At 48.6% G+C, this 24,529-nt stretch overlaps 1 protein-coding gene across 2 annotated transcripts in view; it reads right to left on the reverse strand.

The window, feature by feature from the left end:
- Positions 1–701: 701 nt before the first annotated feature.
- The window catches only part of CADPS (calcium dependent secretion activator), a 222,069-nt gene continuing 198,241 nt past the window's right edge, over positions 702–24,529 (reverse strand). For both annotated transcript variants that reach the window (XM_049826416.1, XM_049826415.1), the window contains 3 exons: positions 22,633–22,740; positions 3,774–3,878; positions 702–2,038 (listed from right to left, as the gene is read on the reverse strand). In XM_049826416.1, coding sequence (XP_049682373.1) covers positions 1,859–2,038; positions 3,774–3,878; positions 22,633–22,740 — 393 coding nt within the window. In that variant the 3' untranslated portion in view covers positions 702–1,858. The remainder of the gene's footprint in view (positions 2,039–3,773; positions 3,879–22,632; positions 22,741–24,529) is intronic.

Consider the following 24,529-nt stretch of genomic DNA (forward strand, 5'->3'; position numbering starts at 1 on the left):
GTCCCCTCCTCCTCCTCCTCCCCTACGTCCAGAGAGTGGCTCATGGCTTTGGGCACCAGAAGATGGTTCAGTTTAAAGGTTCATTATATCAGGCATGGTTCGTCCAGGCAGGATGTTTTTCTAACATGTGCTCATCTTTTATTTGTGGGTGGTGAACATTTGTCCTCATTCCCCAGGATGGCAACAGGTTGCTGTGCTTGGGGGTGAAGACCATCAGCTCTTCTGTTTCTCTATCCAATGACCAAAACCTGGACTAGCAGGAGTAATTTTTGGTTTGAATTGGCTACTGGGAGGGAGTGACTGCAAAACCTCTCGGAAAACTCCCCATCTAACATGCTTTCCATCAAACCAGCCTGCTTTTTAATTTCAGCTGGGGGTTTGCCCCGTGCCGCATGTTTGTAAACGCCCTGGAAGCTGCTGCAATTGGCTGCTTAAAATACAAACTGAGGCCTTTTGGTGGAAGGTAAGTGTTGGGCAAGGCTGATTCCCATGTAACGACAGGGGCTATACCAGGGCAGACCATCAATTAGCTGTCCAGAGACAAATCATAGGACGTAGAGTGCAGATAACGGTGGAAACAACTGCGGAGGTGACAGCAGAAATGCCCTTGTACCTGGGGAATAGACACTCTGGTCCCACCCTGACCTTGGGGAGCAAATCAGGAAACCATCTTCTTAATCAATAAACTATAAAAACACCCATGAGAAAAGAAAATGCCTTTATTCTGAGAGGTGGGGGGTCTTACATCTCAGCTTGTAATTTTTTTTTTTTTTCTAAGGCAGACATAAAAAGACTCCATAATTTATTCTTAGGACATCTGAATAGTTATTTATTGAGAAGCCACAGTTCCCACACTTTTACAACTGTCGGCTTGTATAAGGCAAAAAAAAGCAAGATGGATCACTATTTTACACAGAAAGTAAAAGCTCTGGAGGGGGGACTGATGGACATGCAGTTACTGGTCAAAATGCAATGTACATGACATATATAAAAACCATTGTGAAACAGAGGAGTTGTAAATTATGGTTACAATCTACTGAAATAAATATTCAATATATTATTATAAACACATTTGTATAGTCTAAGATTGTAAATAAAGTTGTCTTTGTACATACACAGTTATTTGAAATTTAAACAAAAATGTAACATTTAGAGGAGCAAACGTCAACATAAAACAACTGCTTTGGACTTGTAATGTGGCATGATATATCCATAATGATAGGATTAATCTGGTGTGGCAATTAGAATGACTAATCCTTTGGGATGTAGCCTCCATGGAGTTAACTGCATATTGAAGGGAAGAACCTGGTACATTAACAAGGATGTGGAATGATTCAAACGGCTGTCTGGGTTTGTTTGTTTTCTGGTTTTTAAAATGAACAGAGAGAACAAAAAAATCATTTGTAATTGCCTCATTCTTCTTTTAAAAACAAAGCTGGGGTTTTTATTAATTTTAAGCAGTTGGCATCCACAGAAGAGAAACAAAGAAATGAAAGGACTCGATTCACTCATCTTCACAACAATTTACCATCAATGTATATACAGTACATTAATGAAGCATTGTTTAATTATAACAGGGACACACCTAGCATGTTTTCTATGTAGTTTTTCCATTAACAGTATTAAACAATGGTGCTCCATATTGCTTATGAACATATAGATATGAAATTAGGAAACCAATGAATCAAAGAGAGGTGCTAATCTTATAACCACACAGCTAACATGGCATTTGTATTGGTAAACTTCTCATGGGCATTTAGAGCTGACATAAAAATTCCTAATGTGGCTAACTGAGTTACAGACGAGGTACATGCACGGATACCAGGCGACCCCCAGCCGGTCCTGCGGGCCAGCTCCCCTAGTCGTCCTCTTCATCTTCCTCATCGCTGTCCTTCATGGTGATCCCCTGGAGCCCTCCGCCTTCGCTGACCGACGCCGTGGCCTCCTCTACCGTCAGCCGGTTCCGGATGGTCTCGTAGGTTTTGCTGTTTAAGGTGGAGTCCAGCACACCTTGCAATCGGAAATCCCGGTACGTTTTCTAAAGCGGGGAGAGGCACGGAGGAAGGAGGAGACAGCACAGAGGTCAGGGCCGACACCGGCACCCCGGCTTCTCCCCAGGAGTCAGCCCGTGCCCCCGCGCTCCGCGGGTGGGGACACTACTGGAAGAGGCTGGGACCCCAGGGAAATCCCAGCCCCGCGGACATTTTGCCCCTGGGGGCGGGGGGGTGTCCCGTCTCTGCCGGCCACCGCTTTGCCGTGGCAGAGGTCCCTTTGGCAACGAATTACGGCTCTGCAACGGCAGGGTGGCCGGGCTGGGAGGCTGCGTGCAGGCTTCAAAGCGGGGATGTACTGGGCGCTGCTCAGGGGAGCTTTGCCTGCGGTAGGCTGGGGTCTAAAAGGACATCGAAGCAACAGATAGGGGCTCTGCTCCAACTAACTTCCCTTGCTTCTGGATGCGTTCATCCTGCCCGTAATGTCAGTTATTTTTCTTCATGCAGCAGAACGCTTATTGCCCGTAACCGCAGACGTGATTACACGTTCCCGGAATGCTCCATATTAAACAATCCTACCTACAGTATTGGGATTAAATAAGCTAAGTCCAGGATACCAGAGAAAATTGTTGATGTATAAACATAAGCACACGTCATGTGTTTCTTAAATCTCTCTTCCTTCACCTAATTCTGAAGCTGGAGTTGTGTTTCCATGGTCAGCTGTATTTCCCGTGTTATTACAATTAATATCTCTCATTTGAATTTATGGTTAAAAACTTCTTGACTCTGTGAGATAAAACTCTGGCCTTGCAGTTCATTTAATTCTGCTCTGTGGTCTACATGTTACTGTTCTGCTATTTCAGAAAGTCCTTGGATTTGTTGTAGCTGCTTCTGAATGTAATATTGGTATAAATAAAGCACAAGGAAGAAAGCTTTCTCCAGCTAGCTGACAAGTAGAAATAATTTGTCTGTGCCTGTTGTTTTCAGTTACGAAAAGCACATTTAATACATTTCAGTCTTAATTTATTCATGCCTTCAATGTGTTCACTGCACACAAGACCATAAACATTATAAAATACTAGACCAAAAAGCATTAGATAGAACCTAAAATGATCAAAAATATATTTACCCCCTTCTGTGATCTTATTATTTCATGTAAACCACTGTGATTTCACACTGAAATAATTATCATTAGTCCAAGGCACGCACACACACACATATACACATACACGTGCACTCAAGGAAAAAAATGTTACTTTCAGGGTATGTTATCTCACCTATGTGATCTCTTAGAGTTGATTATATACACCCATTGTAAAAGAAATGACTTCAATTAACTATGAGAACAATCCTCATTTGCATTCTGACGATAATCACAAGCCATAGCTGGGCTTGAATGTTTCTAGTGAAACAGCGTCAAAAACTTTTGGTTTGATTTAACCCATTTTAACACTGGAGTTCATTGGTGTGATCAACACGCTTGTCCACAAAAAGGCTCATTTTGGTGCGTTTACTGTCCAGGCAGGGTCAAATAGCAATAGTGTTTCCCTTTTTTCATGCAAGCGGTTACTTTATTCTTACTCGCACACCTGCATTTTGCATCTGTATGCATTTCAAGTTCCTGTTTATCCTTCACTAAATGCCAAGTATCTTAACTTTTGAGAATTTTAATGAATATTTGCCGACGACAGTTTGCCTAGGAGAGCATGCCGCGCACATGCAGACATACACACACGCTCCTTCTGACAGCAAGACGCTATTGAAAACGCACGGGACGATTACCTTTACTATCCTAATGAGAGTTTTCAGTTGGTAGATGTGAAGCTGCAGGTCCATGCGGTCTGTCAGCCAGGTGCAGACAACATTCATCGAGCTGGTGTACCATTGCTGCAAGAGAGACAGGACTTCTCCAGCAACCACGTGAGGCTGCGTGCTGTGCCCGCCGCGGCGCGGGCTGCGCCCAGCACCAGCCTTGCCCGCCAGCCAGCCTGTTCATGGGATATGACAGACTTAGAGGGGGACGCAGGCACCCTCCTTCACACGGAATTTCCATGCGTGAGCTTTTAAATTTGAATGACAACAAACTTAGTAAGAGGGGTAACGGCCACCAGCAACGCCGCAAGGTTTTTATAATCTGATTGTGCCATTGACGGGACTTGCCAGCAGTGGCGTGCGTTTGGCCCAATCCATTTTTTTAACCCGTTTCCCCCCCTTCGGTGAGAGCACGGTCCTGCCTTTAAGTGTGTCAGACCCACGCTCAAGCTACTTACCGTCTTGAAATTCAACCACAAACAGCCACGGGGTGATCTGGTTCCCTGACGGCGAGCGGAGGGGAGGCTCGTGCGGGGCAAGGTTTGGCTGCGGGTGAGGATGCTGGTGTAAGCACCTACGGGCGCCTGCCCAGGCTGCGTGGGAAATGCTTTGGTTTCACCCTCACAATTATGAAAGATGGAAAAGCAGCAAACGAGTGAGCTTGTTTCAAGCTGCTGAACTCGCAGGGCCCCTCCAGGGGCTGAAATTTTGCTGCTTGGCTGTGAAAAAGCCTCGCAGCTGTGTGGCAGCAGCCTGCCAGCCCTGCAGCGCAGGAAGGCGCCGGTGGGCTGTGGATCAGTGCCCCGCTCACGCAGGGCTGGCATGGCACGTCTGACGCCGCACAGCCGAGCAGCAAAGCCCTCGAGAGAAGGAAAAGCGGAGGCTCTGTGTGTGGGGGGAATCACAAAACCTCCCCACGGTGCTCAGCGCAGCGGTTGACTACAAAGTGGTCGGCACGCAGGGACCCATCACACCTGCGTATGCAGGCTCACACCCTTCTCCTGCAATCTCTTACACACACTGGCAGATCAAAACCTGTACTGCGGACCAGCTGCAATTAACCTAGAACCAGTTAAAGATAAAAAAAACCCCACCGGACCGGTTTATAAAAATCCTGATCACGCGCCATCCAGGTTAGTCTGAAATGCAGCTCCTTCCCAACTAGCCTAAAACCTTGCCTCAGTCTAACACGCAGGTATTACCGCCTCCATTCGCTGCGCCTTCGCCTGGGGGTCTCTGACGCAGAAACCTGCCCTCTTCCCTCTAGTTGCTGAAGCTGCCAGCGCAGCAGGTGGATGGAGACAACTGGATATTCTGTAATTGCAAAACTGAGGCCGGTGACTTGTTACCCTCCATCCTCCAACACCAGCTGAGAGGCCAGCGCCTGCCCGCGAGCAGCGTGCGGATGGCGCTGCTGGACGTGCGGCTCCAACACCATAAGCTCTCCCTGGGGAGGGCTGAGCTGGCAGCTTTGAGACCCGCAGGCGCTGCTGTCCTGGAGCACCCGCAGGCTGGCACAAGGCTCACCAAAGCAAAGAAATGAGTCCCAGCATCACAAAAATGTGGGCTCGACACGCATTATTGAACCATACGGTGATGCACCTGGGAGCTGCTGCCCTCCACCAGGAGCAGACAGCAGAGATTAGTCATGCTGCATGGGGAAGGGTTTTTTCGCCCCCACTTCAGTGAAGATGCTCCTGTACTTCTATTTCTACACCGCCTCTTAATAAAATGGAGGAAATAAAGGGGTGGAAGAGTCACCAAAGAGACGGCATGGGGTGATCTCTTGCTTGACGCTTACACCTTGTGCAACTTGTGGCAGAGATTCCTGCTGGCCCTTTGTCTCCAGGATGGAGACCTGGCAAGAGCTAAGGGCTCGAATGAAACTGAGCCAGGCAAGCAGGAGGTCTCGCCGTAACAGAAGTCCGGCTCAGATACTGTTAGCTGTCACCTGAGGTCCTGACATCAGATGGGGGTTGAATTGTGAGTGGGGCACCCGGGTTAGCTGGTGTAGGCCTGCCCAAAAGCACAAAGCGACTGCTGTCACTGGGGCATCTGCCTGGGTTCCCTGGTAATGCTGGAGGCCCACACGGGCAAAACAGAGAGAAATCGTTAACATTTATAATGTTACTTTTCTGCAGTCAGCATGCTTAAATGAATCATGCTCTTGGGCTACATTAGCTGTGACCCAGGGCTGCGCTGGCACACGGATGCCCAGGTCACCCAAACGCCTCCTTCCACCACCTCTTTAAATCAAAACCCACCGAGGAACGAAGCCACCGTATGTTACATATGCACGCCCTCTCCCTTCCACTGCTGCCTCTCGTCTTCCACGGAACGATCTGCCTGGTGTTTATGTCACCTCTAAACGAGATGAGAAGTCCCTGGCGGAGGCAGGTCCTGCCATTCTGTTTGACCCGCACCGCGCACACCTACGTGGCTGTATGGATCCAAACCAGAAATTATAACCTCTGCCTGGAGGTTATTGGCAAGTGACTGCTGCTGCGAGCCCTTCCGATTAAGAAAAATGAAACATTTTTCTGTGTTTCTGGTAGGCACTTCAACACGCTGGATTCTGGGGAGATGCAAACTCCTCCGAGCTGAATCCGAATCGTACCCCTCTCCTCTTAAGCCCCGGCTGACAAGGGCTCAGCCAGGCGTATTGCTCGGCTGCATGAAAGGAGCTCTCTTTCTCAAAGCTAAGTTACTCCAAAGACTTTCTGCTTTATGAGAAAAAGACAAAGTCTAATTCATTGATCTTGATACACAAAACCGTCACGTCACTTCATAGAGCACACACCAACTGCTGAATTTAAGCCCTGCATATTCATAAAAATAAGTTAGCCCATAAATTAAATGTTCCCTTTAGCTATCACTAGTGTTGATGTGCTATAAGATGCACAAGCCCTCTGATTCATGACTAACCTACCAAAGAAGATAACATTTGCATATGATTATATTATTAAAAAAACAACAACAAAGCCAAATGCTCCGAAACAGAAACGCGATCATTTCAGACAAAAGAGCACAGTGTGGTTCTGTCGGGACACCGGCCGGCTGGGTCTGCCATTCCCCGAAGGGCAGCGGTGTGTGTGCCGGGGTCGCAGGGTTCCTCGGGGCTCCAGCTCCAGCCTGGGGGCTTGTCCCCGTACACCAGGTGCAGAGGGCACAGCCCAAATACGTGGGGCCTCGCCATGGGGCTGCAACACATTTCGGGCACGTTTCTGGAGCCCCAGAGCCAGCTAAGCTGTGGCACGGGCACGCTGAAGTAACTAGTGCAAATGTATTTTCTGAAAACTCCTCACACCCGGTTGTAAAGATCGAGTAGACCTCATTGATGCTCCCTGTCCCACGGACCTCAACTCCACATGTAACTCCCTGCAGCGCACACACACTACTGATGCTCGCTGGCGTCCCTGTCCATCGCTCAGCGGACAATTTATGCTCAGTCTGGGGGCACGGGGTGAGGAACGGCTGTGGAGGGTGCATCCTGGTGGATGCCACACATCCACCGGGATGTCAGCAGGGAAGGGACCAGGGCTCCCGCGGAGGCACAGCCTCCGTGCAGTGCGGCGCGACCCGGCTAACAGCAGAGGAAATGCAAACAGATGCCCTTTGGGTGCTATCGGAGCCCAGTAACAGCAAGCAGATCCCGTATTTGCACGGCCAGGAATTTAATCCCTCTTTCAGGTTAGTTTTCCTGTTCCCCTTCCGTCTTTCACAGCGACGCTCATTGCTGGGTGCTGGCCTGGGGAGATGAGGTGGGCCATGGGCTGGCTGGGCTGCTCCTGGACAGACATTAGAGGAGCTGAAGCATGCCAAGGGGTGGGCTTCCACGCCTGCCCATCCAACACCCCAACCAGCTCGAGCAATAAGCTTCCTCGTGTCGTCCGTCCGTCCCCCCCCCCCCTCCTTTTTTTTTTGAATGCAAAAGCATGATCAATAAGTTGCTGAAATAGCAAGTTTGTCTCTGAATATATAAGTTGCAAAAATTGATATGAATAAATCTGCAAGTAACACACTGTGTGGCACATTTTATCAAAAAAAAGCCCTGTGCTGGGTTCCTGCGCTTTCCGGGAGGTGGTGTCATTACACATACCCAGGAACATCTGCAAACCCCCGTCTTCTTTGGTGTGAGCTGAATGGAAGCATGACCTCCTGTTCCTTGCCATGAACCTTGAGTTCACACTCATATTTTACATGTTACAGGAAGCCACAGCTCACCCCAGGGGTGCTGCAAACAGAATCTCGTAAGCCAGATGCAACACTGCTTCTTAAGGCACCTGAAGGAGCTGTATTCTTCATTCAAAAGCTTACATACTAGTAGCTTAAGGTCACTTCAGCTTTTGTAAAGAGTGGGACAAAACCAGGAATGCTTATAGGGCTGGGTTGTCAGCAGGGTAGCAGAGGGATTACAAGGAACCTGTGACTCTGCCTCTTTCTGCCTTTACTGGTAGTTTTTTTGTGTGTGAACAAGTGCCATACAACAGATTGAGGCTGGTATAAAGGCCTGGGACTGTGCAAGAGCACCCCGCTGAGCCTCAGCTGTGCTTGCAATTAGCAATAGGCATGAAATGATTATTGTTGTGGTGGCTGATGGCAATCTGAAGTGACAAGTTTTATGGGGGAAGTTGTAGTAGGGATGTTCAGCAAGTTTCTGCAAACCATTAATCGAAGGCTGCAGCACAGTTTAGTCAAAGCTATTTTATGTCATTCCAAAGGTCTCACAAGGATGCTGAAAGAATATTTTTCTGCTCTCAGTGCCTTGGAATGGAGTTTTTCTAGGTCAGGGATTCTTTACTGCCCTATTTAGTGTCAAAAATACCCATTTGCCTCAAATTAGCAGAAAGCTTGTAGTTAAGGGCTAGAGATTAGGCATACAAAATTACTCAGCAGGTGACTGCTGGGTGGATTTGGGGGTTGAGAAGTCTTTAAAACTGACTACAAGACATTATATACTTCCGACAAAAGAACATAGTAATCCTACCTGCTTGCTTTAACCACTGTTGTTTGTCTATTATTATGTGCTTTAATGCTCATAAGAGCAAAACTACTGGTGATACTACTCAATTACCATAGTAACTCTCCCCTATGACCTCTCATTTCAGTACTCGCTTTCCAAGCAGAACCAATCCAAGCAGGGCAATCTATTTAAAACGGTGACACACACACTGCACAAGGAGGCTCCGAATGCCGGCTGCCTCCCGCTCTTTGTCCGGGACATGGACTTATTCTGAAATGCTGAAAGGCAGCTTTGAAATGAACCCTTGAATTCAAGGTGTTTCAAAGGTGAGGGACTGGATGTTGGGAGGCTGCCTCCGCAGCATCCCCGAGCTGGCCAGCACGGAGCGAGGGGACCACAGAGGTGGGAAGGGAGAGAGGAAGGGGCTGGCTGTGAGTCTTATTTCCCAAAGGAAAACTGAGCCTGCTCTCGGGCAACAGCCCTCTCTCAAAGCGACTCCATCAGCCAGGGAAAAAAAAAAAAAAAAAAAAGAATTTTAAAATTACCGACTCTTTGTATCTGGTGTTTGCCTCCCCGTCCAATGGGCCAGAAGCTCAGCTGGTGGAAAGCACAGCGCGGCTGTGCTGATTTACAACTGCTGACAGTACGTGACAGCCGACAGAGCCGTGTCCATCCCCATCCCGGGCGCCTCTGAGATCAAATTCAGTATTCGGCGTTGTCACACGCATTCACGGCAGCCACCTCCCCTTGGCAGGTGTCGTCTCCGCAGGGAAGGTCGGGATGCGGCCACAGCGGCTCAGGACCGTGTTTTCTAGGGACCAGCTCTACCCACACAGCTGCCAGCGTTGCGGGAAGACTTGCTCGGTGAATGGGAGCAGGAGCTCTTCTGGTGAAGGCTGCCTGCCCCGGGGCCCGTGCTCCTGCGCTCGCTCACGGCGTGCCCTGGACACATGCACAGCCAGGTTTGGACGCACGAAGTTGGCTGCAGGCCTGCAACCCGAAGCCCAGGCTGCTCCGTGGCAGTCATGGAAGGACCCTTCTTGTCCTTCCAATCTTCTGTGGCCACCAAAGCATTCCTCTCCACCTTCTCTCAATGTTTCTTTGGCTGTTGATCCCAGGCAGTCATTGCAATTACAAAAACTCGGTAAAGACAGTAAGCACGAAGCACAGAGCCTCATGGCCAATGCAGTTTCCTACTCTTTTTTTTAAAAAAAAAAAAAAAAAAAAAAAGAGAGAGCTGTTCCCAGCAAGCCTGACCGTACACGGTGGCACAAGCGATTCCAGTTTGAGAGCCTCCTCCGAAGGCCAGCTCAGCCGGGGTGCTGGCTGAGGGTGAGCGCAGTGGTGGGACGAAGCGAGCCTCTTGCCCTGCTCCCAGACAGTGCTAGCGAGGTCTCGGCTGGGCTGCCAGAGCTCGTCCCAGGCTATTTCTCAGGCAGTGTTTTGGAAACCCAGGTTTTGTCTTGCTGCGAAAGACGGTGTGCCGCCCCCCAGGCTGACCCACAGCCGGGAGAGTGGGGGAAGAGCAGGGACAGGGCCTCGGCGACACAAGTGTGTCTGAAACTCTTGCATTAAGATACATGGCGGTGGCCCCGGAGGAGGACGTGGCACAGCCGAGGCGGGCGAAGAGCCGCGGTCCCTCAGGCACGCACGTAGCTCTGGTTCCCAGCATCGCTGAGAAGGCAGGGACGGACCTTCTGCCACACGACGAGGAAGGAAGAGGCACATCTCTCCCTGCAAGCGTACGTTTTCTGGACGGCAAGCGGAGATGTGCCCACGCAGCGATCCCCATCCCATGCGTTCATCAACTCTTCTTCCCACTACTCAACAAAACCCATCCGCTGCGCTCGGTATCGCTCCACGGTGTCCTGCTTACCGGGTCCCCCTCCCTTGCCGTCTGCCAGGGGACTAGAAGAGCCATCCAAAGGCAGATCAGCATTTTGAGTTACAAAACCTCCTCCTCCTCCGGCGCAGAGGGCCAAACCTGCAGCGGGGTCAGCAGCTCGGCCCCACCGGCAAAGAGCATCTGGCTCGGTCGTGTCCCGGCTGCGGCCACGGGTGGCATCACTAATAAACCAGTGACGCTCTCGATTTACACCTGCCGAGGATTTGGTCCGTTCCCCCAAGCCTGGCAGGGGCCAAGGCTCATGGGACCAAGTATTCTGCCCGGAAGCAGAGAAATTGGTGTGACACTGCCCATGTAACAGAAATGAAGTTTAGTGGCTGTGGATCTAAGAGCACACAGCTAACCAGAAAATAAGCAATGAGTTAATATCACAGGCATTGATCAGCTAGTCTTACAATTAATGCTTCCAATAAAAAAAAAGCTCCCCCTTTTTATTCAACAGAATAAGAAATTAAACACTTGTGGGCTCATTCTAAAGAATGAATGAAATTGAATAAGCTACCTAGCACTTGAGATTCCCAGCGAGTGCTTGAATAGAGCAAACCTCCTGAGTTGAATGGATTGCCTTTTGGGACCAATTTGTCTCTTTTCACTCTTTATTCCTCCTTTTTTGCTGACAGATGTACAAAGGCGGAACTGCGCTGTGCAGCTTAGCTACATGCACCCACAGCAGCTGTCACTTTTGTCGAGCAAGTTAATCAAGCAAATGCCACCATATCCCACTTTCTATAAGGAACAACATGTTATAGACAGTAGTCTTGGGAGACAGGGAGGGAGGGAGAGAGACTTTATTTTAACTTTGAGTAGCTGGTATTTTTTTTTTTCCCCTCTGTGTGTAAAAAAAAAAAGAAGAAGAAAAAAAAGCAGCCAAACCTGGTAGCACAAGCTGACACTTTTGTTTTCCCGTAGAACAAATATTTAATATGATTTTAACTCTAATTTGTACTAGGGGGAGAGCTGTCCGGTTTTAATTAAATTTAAGGGACTTAGGGGAACATGGTTAAAAAAGAAATGGAAGCTTTTTGTTTGCGTTAACGCTTGTTGATAATAATATATTGATTGTCAATTGCTAAGCCCAAAAGATTAGTGTAGTAAATACTATTATCTGAATGCCACAAGTGAAGTGCTAGCTTCCCGTCCCTGCTTTTTCCTTTGTGAGGCAGTTTGAATCACTGGTTGTTATTTATACATTTTCTTTGATAAAACCAACTTGTGTGGCTGATTTTTTTTAAACCCTGCCTCATTAAGTGCATAATAGCATTTACGTGTGGGGCTTTCTGCTTTTTAGCCTTTCAAGCTTAAGCTTATATTCCTCTCTCACAACCATGTTTCAAAACTTGGGATATTCACAAACAATTGGATACACACCAATATTGTATATATCAGATGCTCTCTTGCTATTGCCAAAGACTAGAAAATAACAGAACATTATCCACAAAGAGTAAATAAATAGTTATGGTCCTGCTACGCTGCCGCACGCCAGATAATAACACTGTCTGATCATTAGGTAGCTTTTCTATCGCATGTAATTCTTTAAGTGCGTATACTCTCGTTAGGTATGCAAAAGTTGACATCAAAAGTAGGTCTTTCAGTGTAGCTCTACGGAGCACACAACAGCAAAGCACCAAGAGGGCACAGGCGGCTCTTGGTTTGCTACTATAAAGGTAATTCCCCCCCCCCCCCCAATTAACACACTTTGGAAAGTATCTTCTCTTTCAGAAAATAAATCTAAGTTTTGGTAACAGATTGAAGTGTGCTAATTTAACTTCTCTGCAGGGTCTTTCGCTTGGTATGTTCAGAAACAGAGCACACAAATCGGAAGTGTTTGGGATATGTGAACTCTTTGCCAAACTCTGGACTCTGCACTCGCACCTCGCCTGTACGAGCAAATCCTCCGTCAGCCGCGCTTGGCAGGGCTCTGCCTGTGCCTGGGCAAGCGGTCCCCACAAGAGGCGACATGAGCCTCATTTTTCTGAATTAAACCTCTCCATTAAATTTTAGAGATCTAGTAAAGTGCTAACAATTTAACAGAAATCCCCTGGAACCCCAGGGTCTTTTTTTTTTTTAAAATAAAATTTATGACTTTTTTCTATCAAACCCTCGTGAATCTGTCTGGAGCCTCCCAGGTCACACTCGCACCGAGCTATTACTGAAATAAACGGCTGCATTGTTTTTTCTTGGGATTTTTTTAACGCTATAATGCTACCACTGCAAGTACACACAGCGTATTCTTCAACATCCACCCCAGCGGTGTGATTTCTGGATGCCTTTTACTCTATTTTATATTCCTTAACTACACGATTTCATTCACACTGGCAACATAGCTATACGAGGAAGTTACAAAGACAGAGGGGCTCAATATTAAAATAATTTGTATTATTATTTAATAAAGTCACGGTCCCAGCATTGCCTAATAGGGTTAAGCTGCTAGCCAGAGCAACTCATCATCTGTCTAGGATGCAAATGGCATCACCGAATTACATTATCATTCCCCCCTCCCCTTCCCTTCCCAAAAATAAACCACAAAAAAACTTTGAATCGCGTAAGAGCTCTGCCTTCAAGCAGGGAAGAGAATTCAGAATGAAAGCTTGAAACGCAGACCCAGGCGCATTGAAGTGCCGCACGCTTTTTGCAGTACATATGGTACCTGAGATCACCCACTGTTTGGGGATCGCAGCAACAGGGTACGCTCAGGCTGGCGCTTCACCCTTAACTGGCTTCAAGTTGGACCCGACGGGGCTCGGCGGGTCGGTGCCACTGGTGTTAATGGGAAGGAGGCGTGGGACTCCTCGTGGGTACATTTTCTGCACGTGCTGGTGGGATTGCACAATTCCCCACTCGCCAAAAGGGCACGACTCATCCCGCATGCTCCTCGCTGCAAATTTCTCTCTGCTCTTACCCCCAAATTGTTTTATTCCTTTTCAGGGAGGGAAAGGAGGTTTGACATCTTTCATGCCAGTGGGGCCAAGGCTGGGCTTATCCAGGTGTTCCCAAGCTGTACGTCGGGGTGTCTACCCCGCTAGCCAGACACCAAAATCTCCGCCTAGGCAAGAGCCACATACTCACGTCCCCGGCAGAGGCGAGGGCAGGGTAGCTCTGGGGACGAGCCACAGGCAGGACATGCCGATGTCTCACTGAGCTTTCTGCCCTGGGGAGGATCTCACTGAAAGAGCTACTGCAAAGTTGGATCATCTCCTCCTACAGCCGGGATGCCCCGGTCCCAGCCCGCCGGGGTTTGCTGTGAGCAAACGCCTACGCCAGCCCACGCGCTGACCGTCTCCGAATATAGCCCAGCCACACGCTGCTGCGCTTGCTCTGAGGAGGGCAAACCCCTCGAGCTGAGTGCTGGTCAGGGCTCGGTGGAGGGCAGCAGGCAGAGAAAAGCGCAAGGGAGACCTGCGCGGGAACAGCAATTTACCTACGGCAGGGTGCAGGGAGGGATGCAGTGGCCGATGCTCACGGTGAGCTGGGAAGGAAGGCCAGTGACACCGGTCCTGAAGGCACCTCTAACTTCTCTCTCGTTTACAGCACCCTCAAACCGGGGACACCCCACGCCTAAACCTGTGGGTCTGCAGGCTCAAGAGCCTCGGCGGGTGCCCCCTTTCCCCTTTGAGACGGGACAGACCCCATCCTTGGGCACCACCGCGTTATACATCTGCAGAAAACGCTGCCTTTCGGGTAACTTCTCCTGACTATGTGCATCCCTGAGCTGGAAGACCCTGCCTTTACAGGGTGCCCTGGCACGCAGCATCCCGTGTACCGACTGAGCTCCTCACGGCGCCCCGGGTACAGGGTCAGGTTGGCTCTGGGTGCTGGACCCTCTCCCCCTTCACTGTAGGTACAGCTCAGCAAAGTGCGCAGCACTTGCTGGGAACTGTCAGATAAAACGCCCCAAAACCTGCTGCTCTGCAGGATTTTGCAGACCTGGGTTTTCCTAAATGAAAGAGCTTCTGCATAGAAAAATGTAAAGGCGTGCGCACACAAAACCACTTCTGTATGGATGCTTGTTCCCAAATACTTTTTTTAACCTATAAAATATTCTCTGCTTATTTCCATTTTTCAAAAAAGAAATGAAGTTGACATGTTAAAATCTGAGTTTCTATATAAAGCAGCTTAGTAAAACACAATATCCACACAGAGTGCTGCTATTTTTCTGTCCCGATTCCAGGGCCCTGTTAGTGCAAGGCAGTGACGGTATAATTGGATGCAAAGTTGCTCCATAAGATGCAATACAGTAATGCATGCTACGGAATACTTTAATTACACTTGTCGTCAGATTGAATTGAAAGCTGTCACGAAGAGGGACTCGATAAACTTCAGCTGGCTCTTTTATAACCTGCAAATTCCAAAAAAGTAGCTAGAGGCTGCCCAGGTATCTCGGTCCTGAGCGCGGGAGGGAGCAGCTCCCCTGGGATCGTTCCTGGGGTTACACGCCTGGAGACAAGGCACTTCGCGCCTGAGTTTTGCTAAGCATTTTTGAATGCTGATATCATACATCCAGGGTGAGGTTTAAAAGAGCTCCGGGAAAGGAAAGAGCCGCAGATCAAGAGAAACGAAGTGACCTGGGACGGCTAATCTCGCACGCACCGCTGGCCGGCGTGGGCAACGGCAGCGATTGTGTGGGGCTGGATCGCAGGGGGAGAAAAGGAAAAGCGGGATTGCAGGCGCTGCTGGAAATCGGACAATTCTTCATTGTCCGTGCAGGGGCCGTCGGCTCGCCCCCGCGCGCGCCGGGAGTTTCTTTGGGCAAAGGCCCTTTGCGCAGCCCGGAGGGAGGGAGCAAAGCTGCCGGCGGCGGCGGGGGGCTCAGCCCCGCGGTAGCCGTGCCCCGGCGGGCTGGGGGCTCAGCCCCACGCATCTGCGTGCAGCAGGATGCCCCGGCCCTTCCCACGCTCCTCGCACCCCCAGACTCAGCAGGCACCCGCGTGGGTTGGGCTTCCCGGGGAACGCCAGCACCTTCGGGCTCTCCTTCCCGACAACCCGCAAGATTGGAGCTTCAATTAGCTGAGGCCTCTTAAACGAAGCTGGAAGGCAGCTTCAGCTCGGAGCGTGCTATGCGACTCGTGCGCGGTTATAAATGTGCACAGGCAGCTCCCGCTCGGGGAGCAGAGAGGCGGCTCGCAAGGAGGCTCTCTGGATCGAGGACGCCTCGCTGCCTGCAAGACAGCACGACGGCACCTCTTCCCCAAAACCTACCTTGGCTACCCACGTCCACCGGAAAATAACTGATCTTTCGCTCAGTGCCGGCCCTAAAACAAAAATCTCTGACGCTCAAAAGCACCGTGCGGATGATGTTAGCAAGCCTATGCTGACCTTAACGTAACGGAGCAATCAGTCTGCCTTCTTAGAATGATTAATAGAAAATCTCCTCTGGAAAAGAAATCAAATTAACTGTCTTCAACCAAATGTCTACTGGAACACGAAAAGCTGTTCCGATAAAGACATTTAGGAGGGGAAAAAACCCCTTATGAGCATGTAAAATCCAGTGACAGATCTAGGACTTATTTTATTAAGACTCTCCCTAAAAGAAATTAAATGGAGCCCACTTAAATGAGCACTTCAAGAAAGAAGCCTTGCTAAGGGGAATGCAGGAGAGGCGGGAGGCCACGCGCGAGTGCACGCTCGCTGCCGTGTGAAGCTCACATATGGGAGTATAAAAGGACGAGGGTTGGCTCCGAGGACCGGTGTCCGTGCTAAGCTCCTCTCCCCGCTCCCGTGTGGCTCCAAGGGCACGTGGGAAGAAAAAGAGGCCGCAGAGGGATGGTGCACGTACGAAGAGAATTCGTCCCTTCCTAGAAGATATATGGGCGGTTGCCATCACAATTTTATTTTTTTTTCCCAGCGAAGGTCCCTGCAGTGGGACTGACTCCAGGTCCCGGTCCGGGTCCTGCCGAGCCAGCCAAGGGCTGCGGCAGCCTCTGCAGCGAAAGTTGCGCTGCTCCGGCACCTCCAAAGATGCACGGGGAGAAAAAAAGCAAGCTGCACTTCCTCGAGATCAATCTGCCTAATTGTCTTCATTTCACAACTCACTCAGGAAAGGGGGGGAGAAGGGGAAAAAAAAAAAAAAAAAAGCAAAAAACAACGCAGAAGAAATAGCTCAGTGGAGGCCATATCAGGATGGGAGTGGGAGAGAGTTACTGCCCTAATGAGCAGTCTAGCTGCGTAGGAGGGAAACAGGTTGTTGTCTGTCTAAGAGAAAGCGGTGAGTGCGGCTGCAAGCAGATATTAGATGGGAGCCCAGCGCACAGTCTGATATCCGTTCTTCCCCTGATCCTGCAACCCGTCCTCCTGTGAGTAATTCTAACTCACAGTGAGTAGCTCCACTGACTCACGACCAGGCTTTTGGGTTCGAGGAGGGGAAGGAGAAGGGAGGGTGAGAAGGGCTTTCTTTTGGCATTTGATTGTGGCGTGCAAGGCTCACATTCTAGCAAGAAATGCCATGATCCTGCAAGCACGCCTTGAAGGAGCTGCCAAAATTCAAGCGGGTAACCCCACTGAAGGCAAAAGCTTTGATTTTAAGAGTAAGGTAATGCCTAAGTGTCTGCAGAGGCCTTGCTGAATTAACTGACCTAGGACAAATTTTGTAATTTGTCTGTACGCTCTGGCGTGGCATCAAGCTCTAAATCAGCAGGTACTGAGACATATGCTGAGCTGCCTGCGGACCCTCCAGTAAACCAGTAAGAAGTGCTCAGTCAGGTTCCTGGAAATTTTGCTGAAGCCTGAGACTCACACAATGCCCTGCATCCTTATTACTCAGTATCTCTGATATTTGGAAGTCAGTTACCAGTGAGGGCAGCCACCTCTGGAAATACGAGGACAGTCCTGAGCCGCGTCCTCAGCCCCAGCGCTCCTGCTGGGCTCCTGGCTGGGGAAAGGAAACGAAAATCCACCAGCTGCCTTGGGATATCACTGGGGCTTCCCAAAAACCCAGCTTAGCTGAGCCTGGGGGACGGGACCTGGCGCTGGAGCCCCAGCCGAGGGCTCGTGCCTCCCCGAGGGCGGTGGGAAGGAGATGGTGGCTCGGTTGAGCCACGGCTTCTCCTTTGCCGCTGGGAGAGAACCTGGAGCGACTGTCCCTCTGCACCGAGGACGGCACAGGGCAGAGCAAAACGCCGGTCTCCCCCATCGCCCTCCCCACTACGCCCGCCCGGACCCCGCCGATCCCACCCTGCCATCAAGATTAAAAAACCGCCTCCATCTTGCAGAGACGAACGGGCTCGTTTTCTCGTTTCAGGAGAAAATACTCCGTCTGGTATCCCGGCTGTGACACAGACCTCCGAGGAAGCCGAACATACACAGTGACAGTGAAGTGGTAAAACTGCCTTCTGCAAAAAGCACCGTGAGTAGTGCCACCTCAGCGGGCTGTATCGCTGCGTGATTAAGTTCTTACCAGACTTTTTGGTAAAGGCAACCTTCCTGATCTGATAACTGCCAAGGACAAGCCAAATACGCAGGGTCAATCTATGCACGTTTAATCCCCAGAAGGCAGATTAAGTGTATAATTGACCCATATAATCCATGTATCATCTCCAGTGAAATGTTTTCTATGTCCGGTTTAGGCAGACATGAGGCCCATAAGAAAGCGATCAGAGACACAGTATTACCATTGCAGTGGATTTCATCAAAGTTAGAGATGGCTTTTTAATCACTGATCTCAGAGACTGCTAGATTTAAGCAGATGAACTAGCACTAAGCACATCTGTTTTAATCCTTATCTTCTACTCAGGCTGGTGTCTTCAAGAAGTACAAGGAGGAAAAAAATAAATTGATTTTTTTTTTAGGTCCTTGCAATCTTAGGAGCTTCTCTTGGTGTTTTGATCTCTCATATCAAAAGCATGTTTTTGTTTTTTTCGGTAAGATATTGAATTAATCATCAGAGAGAAAAATGCCATCTGCGCTATTTAGGGACTGCATCAGGATGCTGGAATTCGCAGGATCTCAGGGAGCTCACTCGACGTTCAGCAGCCTTTTGTGTACGTGCTACTCGCCTGCGGCTGGGGAGGAAATATTCTCGCTATGTTTTACAGTAGTGTTTACCAATTTATGAGGAAGAAAGGTTGGCATTCACACTATCTACTAGTCAATCAGACTTTCTGGATCACATATGTTCTGACAGGTTGAAACCTATACTGTGAGTATCTAAGGGTGTGTGTCAAGATACACACACATACACACATGTATAAATAACTTCCACCAAAGGGCACAACCCTTACAAGTAAAACTCCCAGTGCCTTCAGACAAACTTACAGATGTATAAACTCTGATCCTATGAAATTCTGAGTGTCCCGAGCCGAGAGGGACCTGAATTTTGCAGGATTGGTCCGAAGACTCGAGATCGCTCTGAAGATATTTCCCTATGTTTAAGATACACCCGCCTGTCTCTGCCTCATTGTTCCCACAAACAGTCACGTTCTGCATGTCAACTCTGCCCCCTTTCCGGGGAAGAAGTGATAAAATTTTACTTTCTATTAGGCACTACACAGAGTTTGTGATCCTTCTGCACTGCATGCAAAGTATCACAGCGGTTTAAACCCCAAAGCACCCAGCCATGCACAGGAATGCGGGGAGCGGACGCTACGATGCTATTCTGAAACCCTTCTGTTACCACTGTTCTCCACAAACGGGCCTTATTACAGTGTTTTAGCTTTAAATGTTATCAAATTAGTGAGCCAGGCCAAGTAAATAAGTCATGTTACTCTGCAGTAAACAGCACTGCCAAAAAGCTAGTTAGGTTTTGATTACCAGCAGAACTCCACGATCAATCTGTTCGTTCAATGATCCCAAGAATACAGATTTTTAAAATTAAGATGAGTCTATTTCAGGGGGGGGAGAAAAAAACCCTGACTAATTTGCAGAATTAAGATGATTAACACACAGACCACACAGAAATATTACAATAATCTTCCGCAAACACCAGTACCTCCTGAGGAGCATAGCCCTATTCCACAGGTGCGAGCAGGGCACGCGATGCGGGGGAAGAGAGATGGTTTCTGCGCTAAGAAATCACGGCAAATGCCAACAAAGATGCATTAACGCAGCTTCTGTTGGGAGATGGCCTAATGCACTCTGCAGCCTCTGCTCCTGGGAGGAAACAAAGGGGAAATGAATGGAAATGCTGGGCAGGACTGCGGAGAAATGCGGGGATTAGGAATATCCTGGGAGCTGCAAACCCCACCGAACGTGCGACGGGCAACCTTGCGCTGTGCATCTCCGCTCTTGTGTTACTCAGGACTGCACAGAAAGGGGATTTAGCCCTATATTGTGAGTGTCTCTCACGTGGTCCCACTGAGAGCAGAGGAACTGCCTGCAGGCACATTTCAGCTGTTCACCTGCCACTGCTGCACGTATTACCATATAACATCTCCAAACTGGACTAAGCTTTTGGCTGGGGTAAGCCAGCATCAGTGCACTAAGGCAGCAGAGGAGCTGGCCTCAAAAGCATTAATAATCTCATTGCCTAGAGAAACTCTGCAGCTAAGAGGATTGCTCCTCTGCCACCCTGGGGGAAGCAAGAACAAAATCAGGTCCAAGTCTAACTTGGCATCGTAAATACCATTTCTGATTATTCCTCTTCTCTTTCTTATTAAAAAGGTAGCTAGCACCTAAAATGTCCTTGGCAAATATGACCATCGGTGCAGAGACCAAAGGAGCTTAAAGACCCTGTGGCCATGCTGCTTCACTGCGTAAGGTGAGGAGGACAAAGGCTAAGCTCGAGACAACAGAGTTAAGCATTTGCTCCCGTCCTTAGGAAACGTAGGTGAGCACAGCACTGATTTAAACAGGGTTTGGGCCCAGGTGACCCCCACGTACTCACAAACCCTGCTGCTACTGACCTGCCAGCAGCATCTCAGCCTTGCTGAGAGCTGACCTCAGGAGCAATCAGATTCTTCACCTGCAACCTGGCAAAGACGAGACACGACTGCTCAAAACATCATTCCGATTTTGGGTGGCTAGGGCTCGGCGCATCCCCCTCCCTCCTTGCGAACCAAGGGCCCCGCAGCTCGCGCCGCTCGCGGGCGCACACTCACGTACACGAGACACGTGCGAAGAGGCCGGCAGCATCGAGTCCCAGCGCTGGCATGGGGAATGGGAATGGGAGCGGGAACGGGAACAGGAATGGGAACAGCTCCCGCGTGCTGCGGCTCCCGCCTGCAGCCGGCGTGGGTCAAAACAGGCACAGCAATGCGAAAACCCTACTCTTGGTTATTTTATTCTGCATGGACCAGGGAGACTTGAGGAAAGCAGGGAGGGAAAGAAAGGTTTTGGACTTTTTGCTTTCCACCAAGGTAGCTGCTCTTTTTTTTTTTTTTTTTTTTTTCATGTCAACTGTTAATTTGTTGAAAATATGGCTTGATAAAACTAAGTACGAGTGGATCAAACTGAAATCAGTATTTGTGCTAATTACAGCCTTTTGAAATTTGGAAATAATGGCCCAAAGGGTATAAACACACCAACTGTGAATCATAGGGAAAGGATGAGGGAAAAGGCAGTGTGGGCATTGAAAAGAACAGTCCAGATGAGCTCTGGAAATTTAACTGCTCATGAAACAAATTTCAACACAAACGAGCAATGCACTCGCAGGCCTGCTGCAGATGGAAGCGACAGTCTTTTGTTTTATGTTTTGTTTTTTCTCCCCGTGCCTGCTTGATGGGTGATTTGCGTCTGGTGCTCTGCGCTGCAAACTCTCCCCGGAGCGAGCACGTGCGGCGCCCGGAGGAGGCACGGCCGTGCTCCGTGCATGAATGAGGCATTCTCAGTGGATATGGGTCATGCTAGTAGATGTACACAGTAAGATTATTTGACTCTAATTCATGCCACTTGATATAATGTGATAAAACATTTGACATGAGAGATAAGTTCCATTTTAATCCGAGAAGGTGCGGGGGAAAGAAAGAGTGGGAATTGTAAAGGAGGAAGAGGTTTCCAAGGGACAGGTAATGCGCAGAAAGAGAGGTATCGAGTGAAGGAGGAGGCTGGTTGGGGAAAAAAGCAGCTTTCCCTGCACACTGAGGAAGCAAACGAGCGAGTAAAGAAAGCGAGGAAGGTTGTTACAGTTCCAGAGCCGGGAGACTGAGAAATGGCACTGCTGAGAGATGAAAGGAAGGAAAGTAGGAACAGAAGCTGCTTCAAACAGAAATCAATATATGGACAAATACCCTAAAGGAGACTGAAACACTAATGCTACAGGCTGGCCGTCAACAGAAAACCTTCGCTATAGAACAGCTACGAGGACAGAAAGGCTATAACGCAACAAGAGCAACAGAAACAGAGATATCGGTTAACATGCATCCAAATTGAAAACAAACGGGCATCACAGGTCACTGTTCTCTTACAGTCCAATGAATTTATCTTGTGCAACAGAAAAAGAGCTCTGAACATCTGGGTCAGTTCCTACCATGCCATCTTCATCAAGGAGACCGTGTCTCAACTTTACCTTTGGTGTCAGACACCACGTCGTGGTCCTCCTGAAATACGGAAGTCCATTCCTAATCAGCTCTGTTTTGGTTAGCTTTTAAAATTAAAATTTAGCATGTTTAACTCACTGTCAGTTTTGGAGCGCTTGTCAATGAAACACACTGCAAAATGTGCAGAAGAGATGGCCCTTAGCAAATGCATCTGCCAAAAACCCGGCTCAAATTTTAACAGTGAGAACAATGACCAAGATGTTCTGTTACAGAGAGATTTTCCACAAGCTTAAACATAGTAAAGGGCTCTCTTAGAAGATGCTCCTCCCTTAAAATCCACACACAGACAGACCAAGACACAGTAGACTAGAGTACAGATTTAAAGCAGGCAGAGAGCAGATACGAGCCTTAGTCAGAAAGAAAGGAAAGATTTATTTATTTTTTAAAGCTATAACCAATAAATTTTCTCAAAATGTGACTTATCCTCCTGTCTTATTTTGTCACATTTTGGGTCTCTCCTGCTTGGTGTCCAAGGAGGAGAAGGCATTTACTTACATCAAATAACCTTTCTATATACATCTCCTCATTGACCTTATCACGCAGGACATCCTGAGAGTGGCGGACAAATGTCACATAGGCATCAGCAACATCCATCCCCGGCTTCTGCATGGGGGAGAGAAGAAGAGAGAGAGAGAGAAACATGAATAGCGGCGCAGGGAGCAGCTCCTCTGTGTAGCCTCGTCGCTGCTTTTCCTTCTCCTCCATCTCCTGCTGTCCTCCTGCAGTTCGCCCTTTCCTTACCTGACGGACACCGAGTCCCGCTGCTTTGTGCCCCGTGCCCAGCAAAACACTGTGTGCAGCCCAAGATCATGCAAAGACACTTGCTCCTTCTCTTCTTTCGCCTAGAGCGAAGCCGGTCAGAGGAATAAAGCTCTTCCTCCACATACCGACGCCGGGAAGCTGTCTTGCTACTTTTGGTGCTGTTGACCTAATGAGGGAACCAGCAAGCCGGGCTGGGGATTTGTTGTTTTCTTGGGTCATCTTCTCTATGCAAGCCCTCTGGTTTCCGAAGGTAGAAAGCTAACAGCCAGAGCTGGGCTCTTGGTTCTTCTTCTACGGTGTGAGGATACGTGCAGTAAGCAGCTGGTGTTGCAGGAGGCATCCCAAATTCACCTTTCTTTTTCTGTTTAGACCCCTGACTTTAGCTCACATTTAGTGCTGCTCTTAAGAATAAATTGGGTAAATGGTAAGTCAGGGAACGTATGTCTACACGAACGTTTAAGCCGCTGCTAAACTGCGGGAAGCCTGCCTGTGCTGTCACATCTCTACAGCTCTCTGCAGAGTTTAACTGATTTTAAACAGTAACCTGCAAGTGTGTAAGATTTGGGGGACAACAGCATTTCTTGAAAGAAAATGGGAACTGAAGCAGGTGGATGGGAAAATACTTAAAAAAAAAATAAAAAATCCTGTTTGAGTTCACATTGCTTGATATATTGGAATCAAACTTACCTCAAAGGAAACCCATTAAAATACTGTAACATGAGTCATTACAAGAGCTGCCACAAAATCTTAAATTTCCATGGCACATTGTAAGTTTGTTAATAACTAGTGTCATTAGTTTCCATTACTGTGATTTACCTCAGATCACAGAGTATCATTTCTCTGCAAGATACGATTGTCAGCCGCTGTAAATTGAAGTTAGTTAACACATCTGTGTAATTTCCAGGGTGAAAATGAGGACAGTTTGGAAAGCAGTAGGAAGGGAGTTTTTTAATACAAAGCAAACAATTATCAAGCAAAGGGCCAGTGCTTGGCCCTTGGGAAGCCAGTAACATTTCTTAACACCTACTGCAACAATGACAAGGTATTAATTTGAAAAACAATGAGGACAACACAAACGTGGCAGTAGTCAAGTGTTACACTTTCAAGCAATTTTCAGCATGCCGATCGTGCCCATTTCAAGGTGGCATTAAACGGATTGGTTTGTACCCAGACAATTGCAACTGTGTTTGCGGAATTAGATTTAACCGCTGGTTTTCTGTTCAACACCAGGATTTCCCCTCTGTCCTCTAGTCAAACAGGTTTTTCTTTCTCCTTCCCCCAGAAAGGCAGTGGCTTACGGACCACAGGGCATCGTCCTGCAAAGGTCTGGGAGCTGTGCGGGGCTGGTGGTTGATTTCATCAAAAATTGTGGGGCTGTCAAGGAAGCCGTTGTAACGTGGCTTCATTTCCAGGGGAAGGTGGGGAAACAACCAAAAAATAACCCAGATGAATGATTTGTGTTCTATTTTATGCAAATAACTGGAGCGTCCGACCGGCTCCGAGGACAGGAGCAGAGCCTCGCTCCTCCCGCATGGCTGCGATGCTGCGGACCTCCCAGGGGTGTCCCAGGTACAGTGCTTTTGGAAAACCTTGAAAGGGTTATACAGCATTTTACCAAGACCACTTCCCT

Source organism: Accipiter gentilis, chromosome 23 (assembly GCF_929443795.1).
Source record: "Accipiter gentilis chromosome 23, bAccGen1.1, whole genome shotgun sequence".
NCBI lineage: Eukaryota > Metazoa > Chordata > Aves > Accipitriformes > Accipitridae > Astur > Astur gentilis.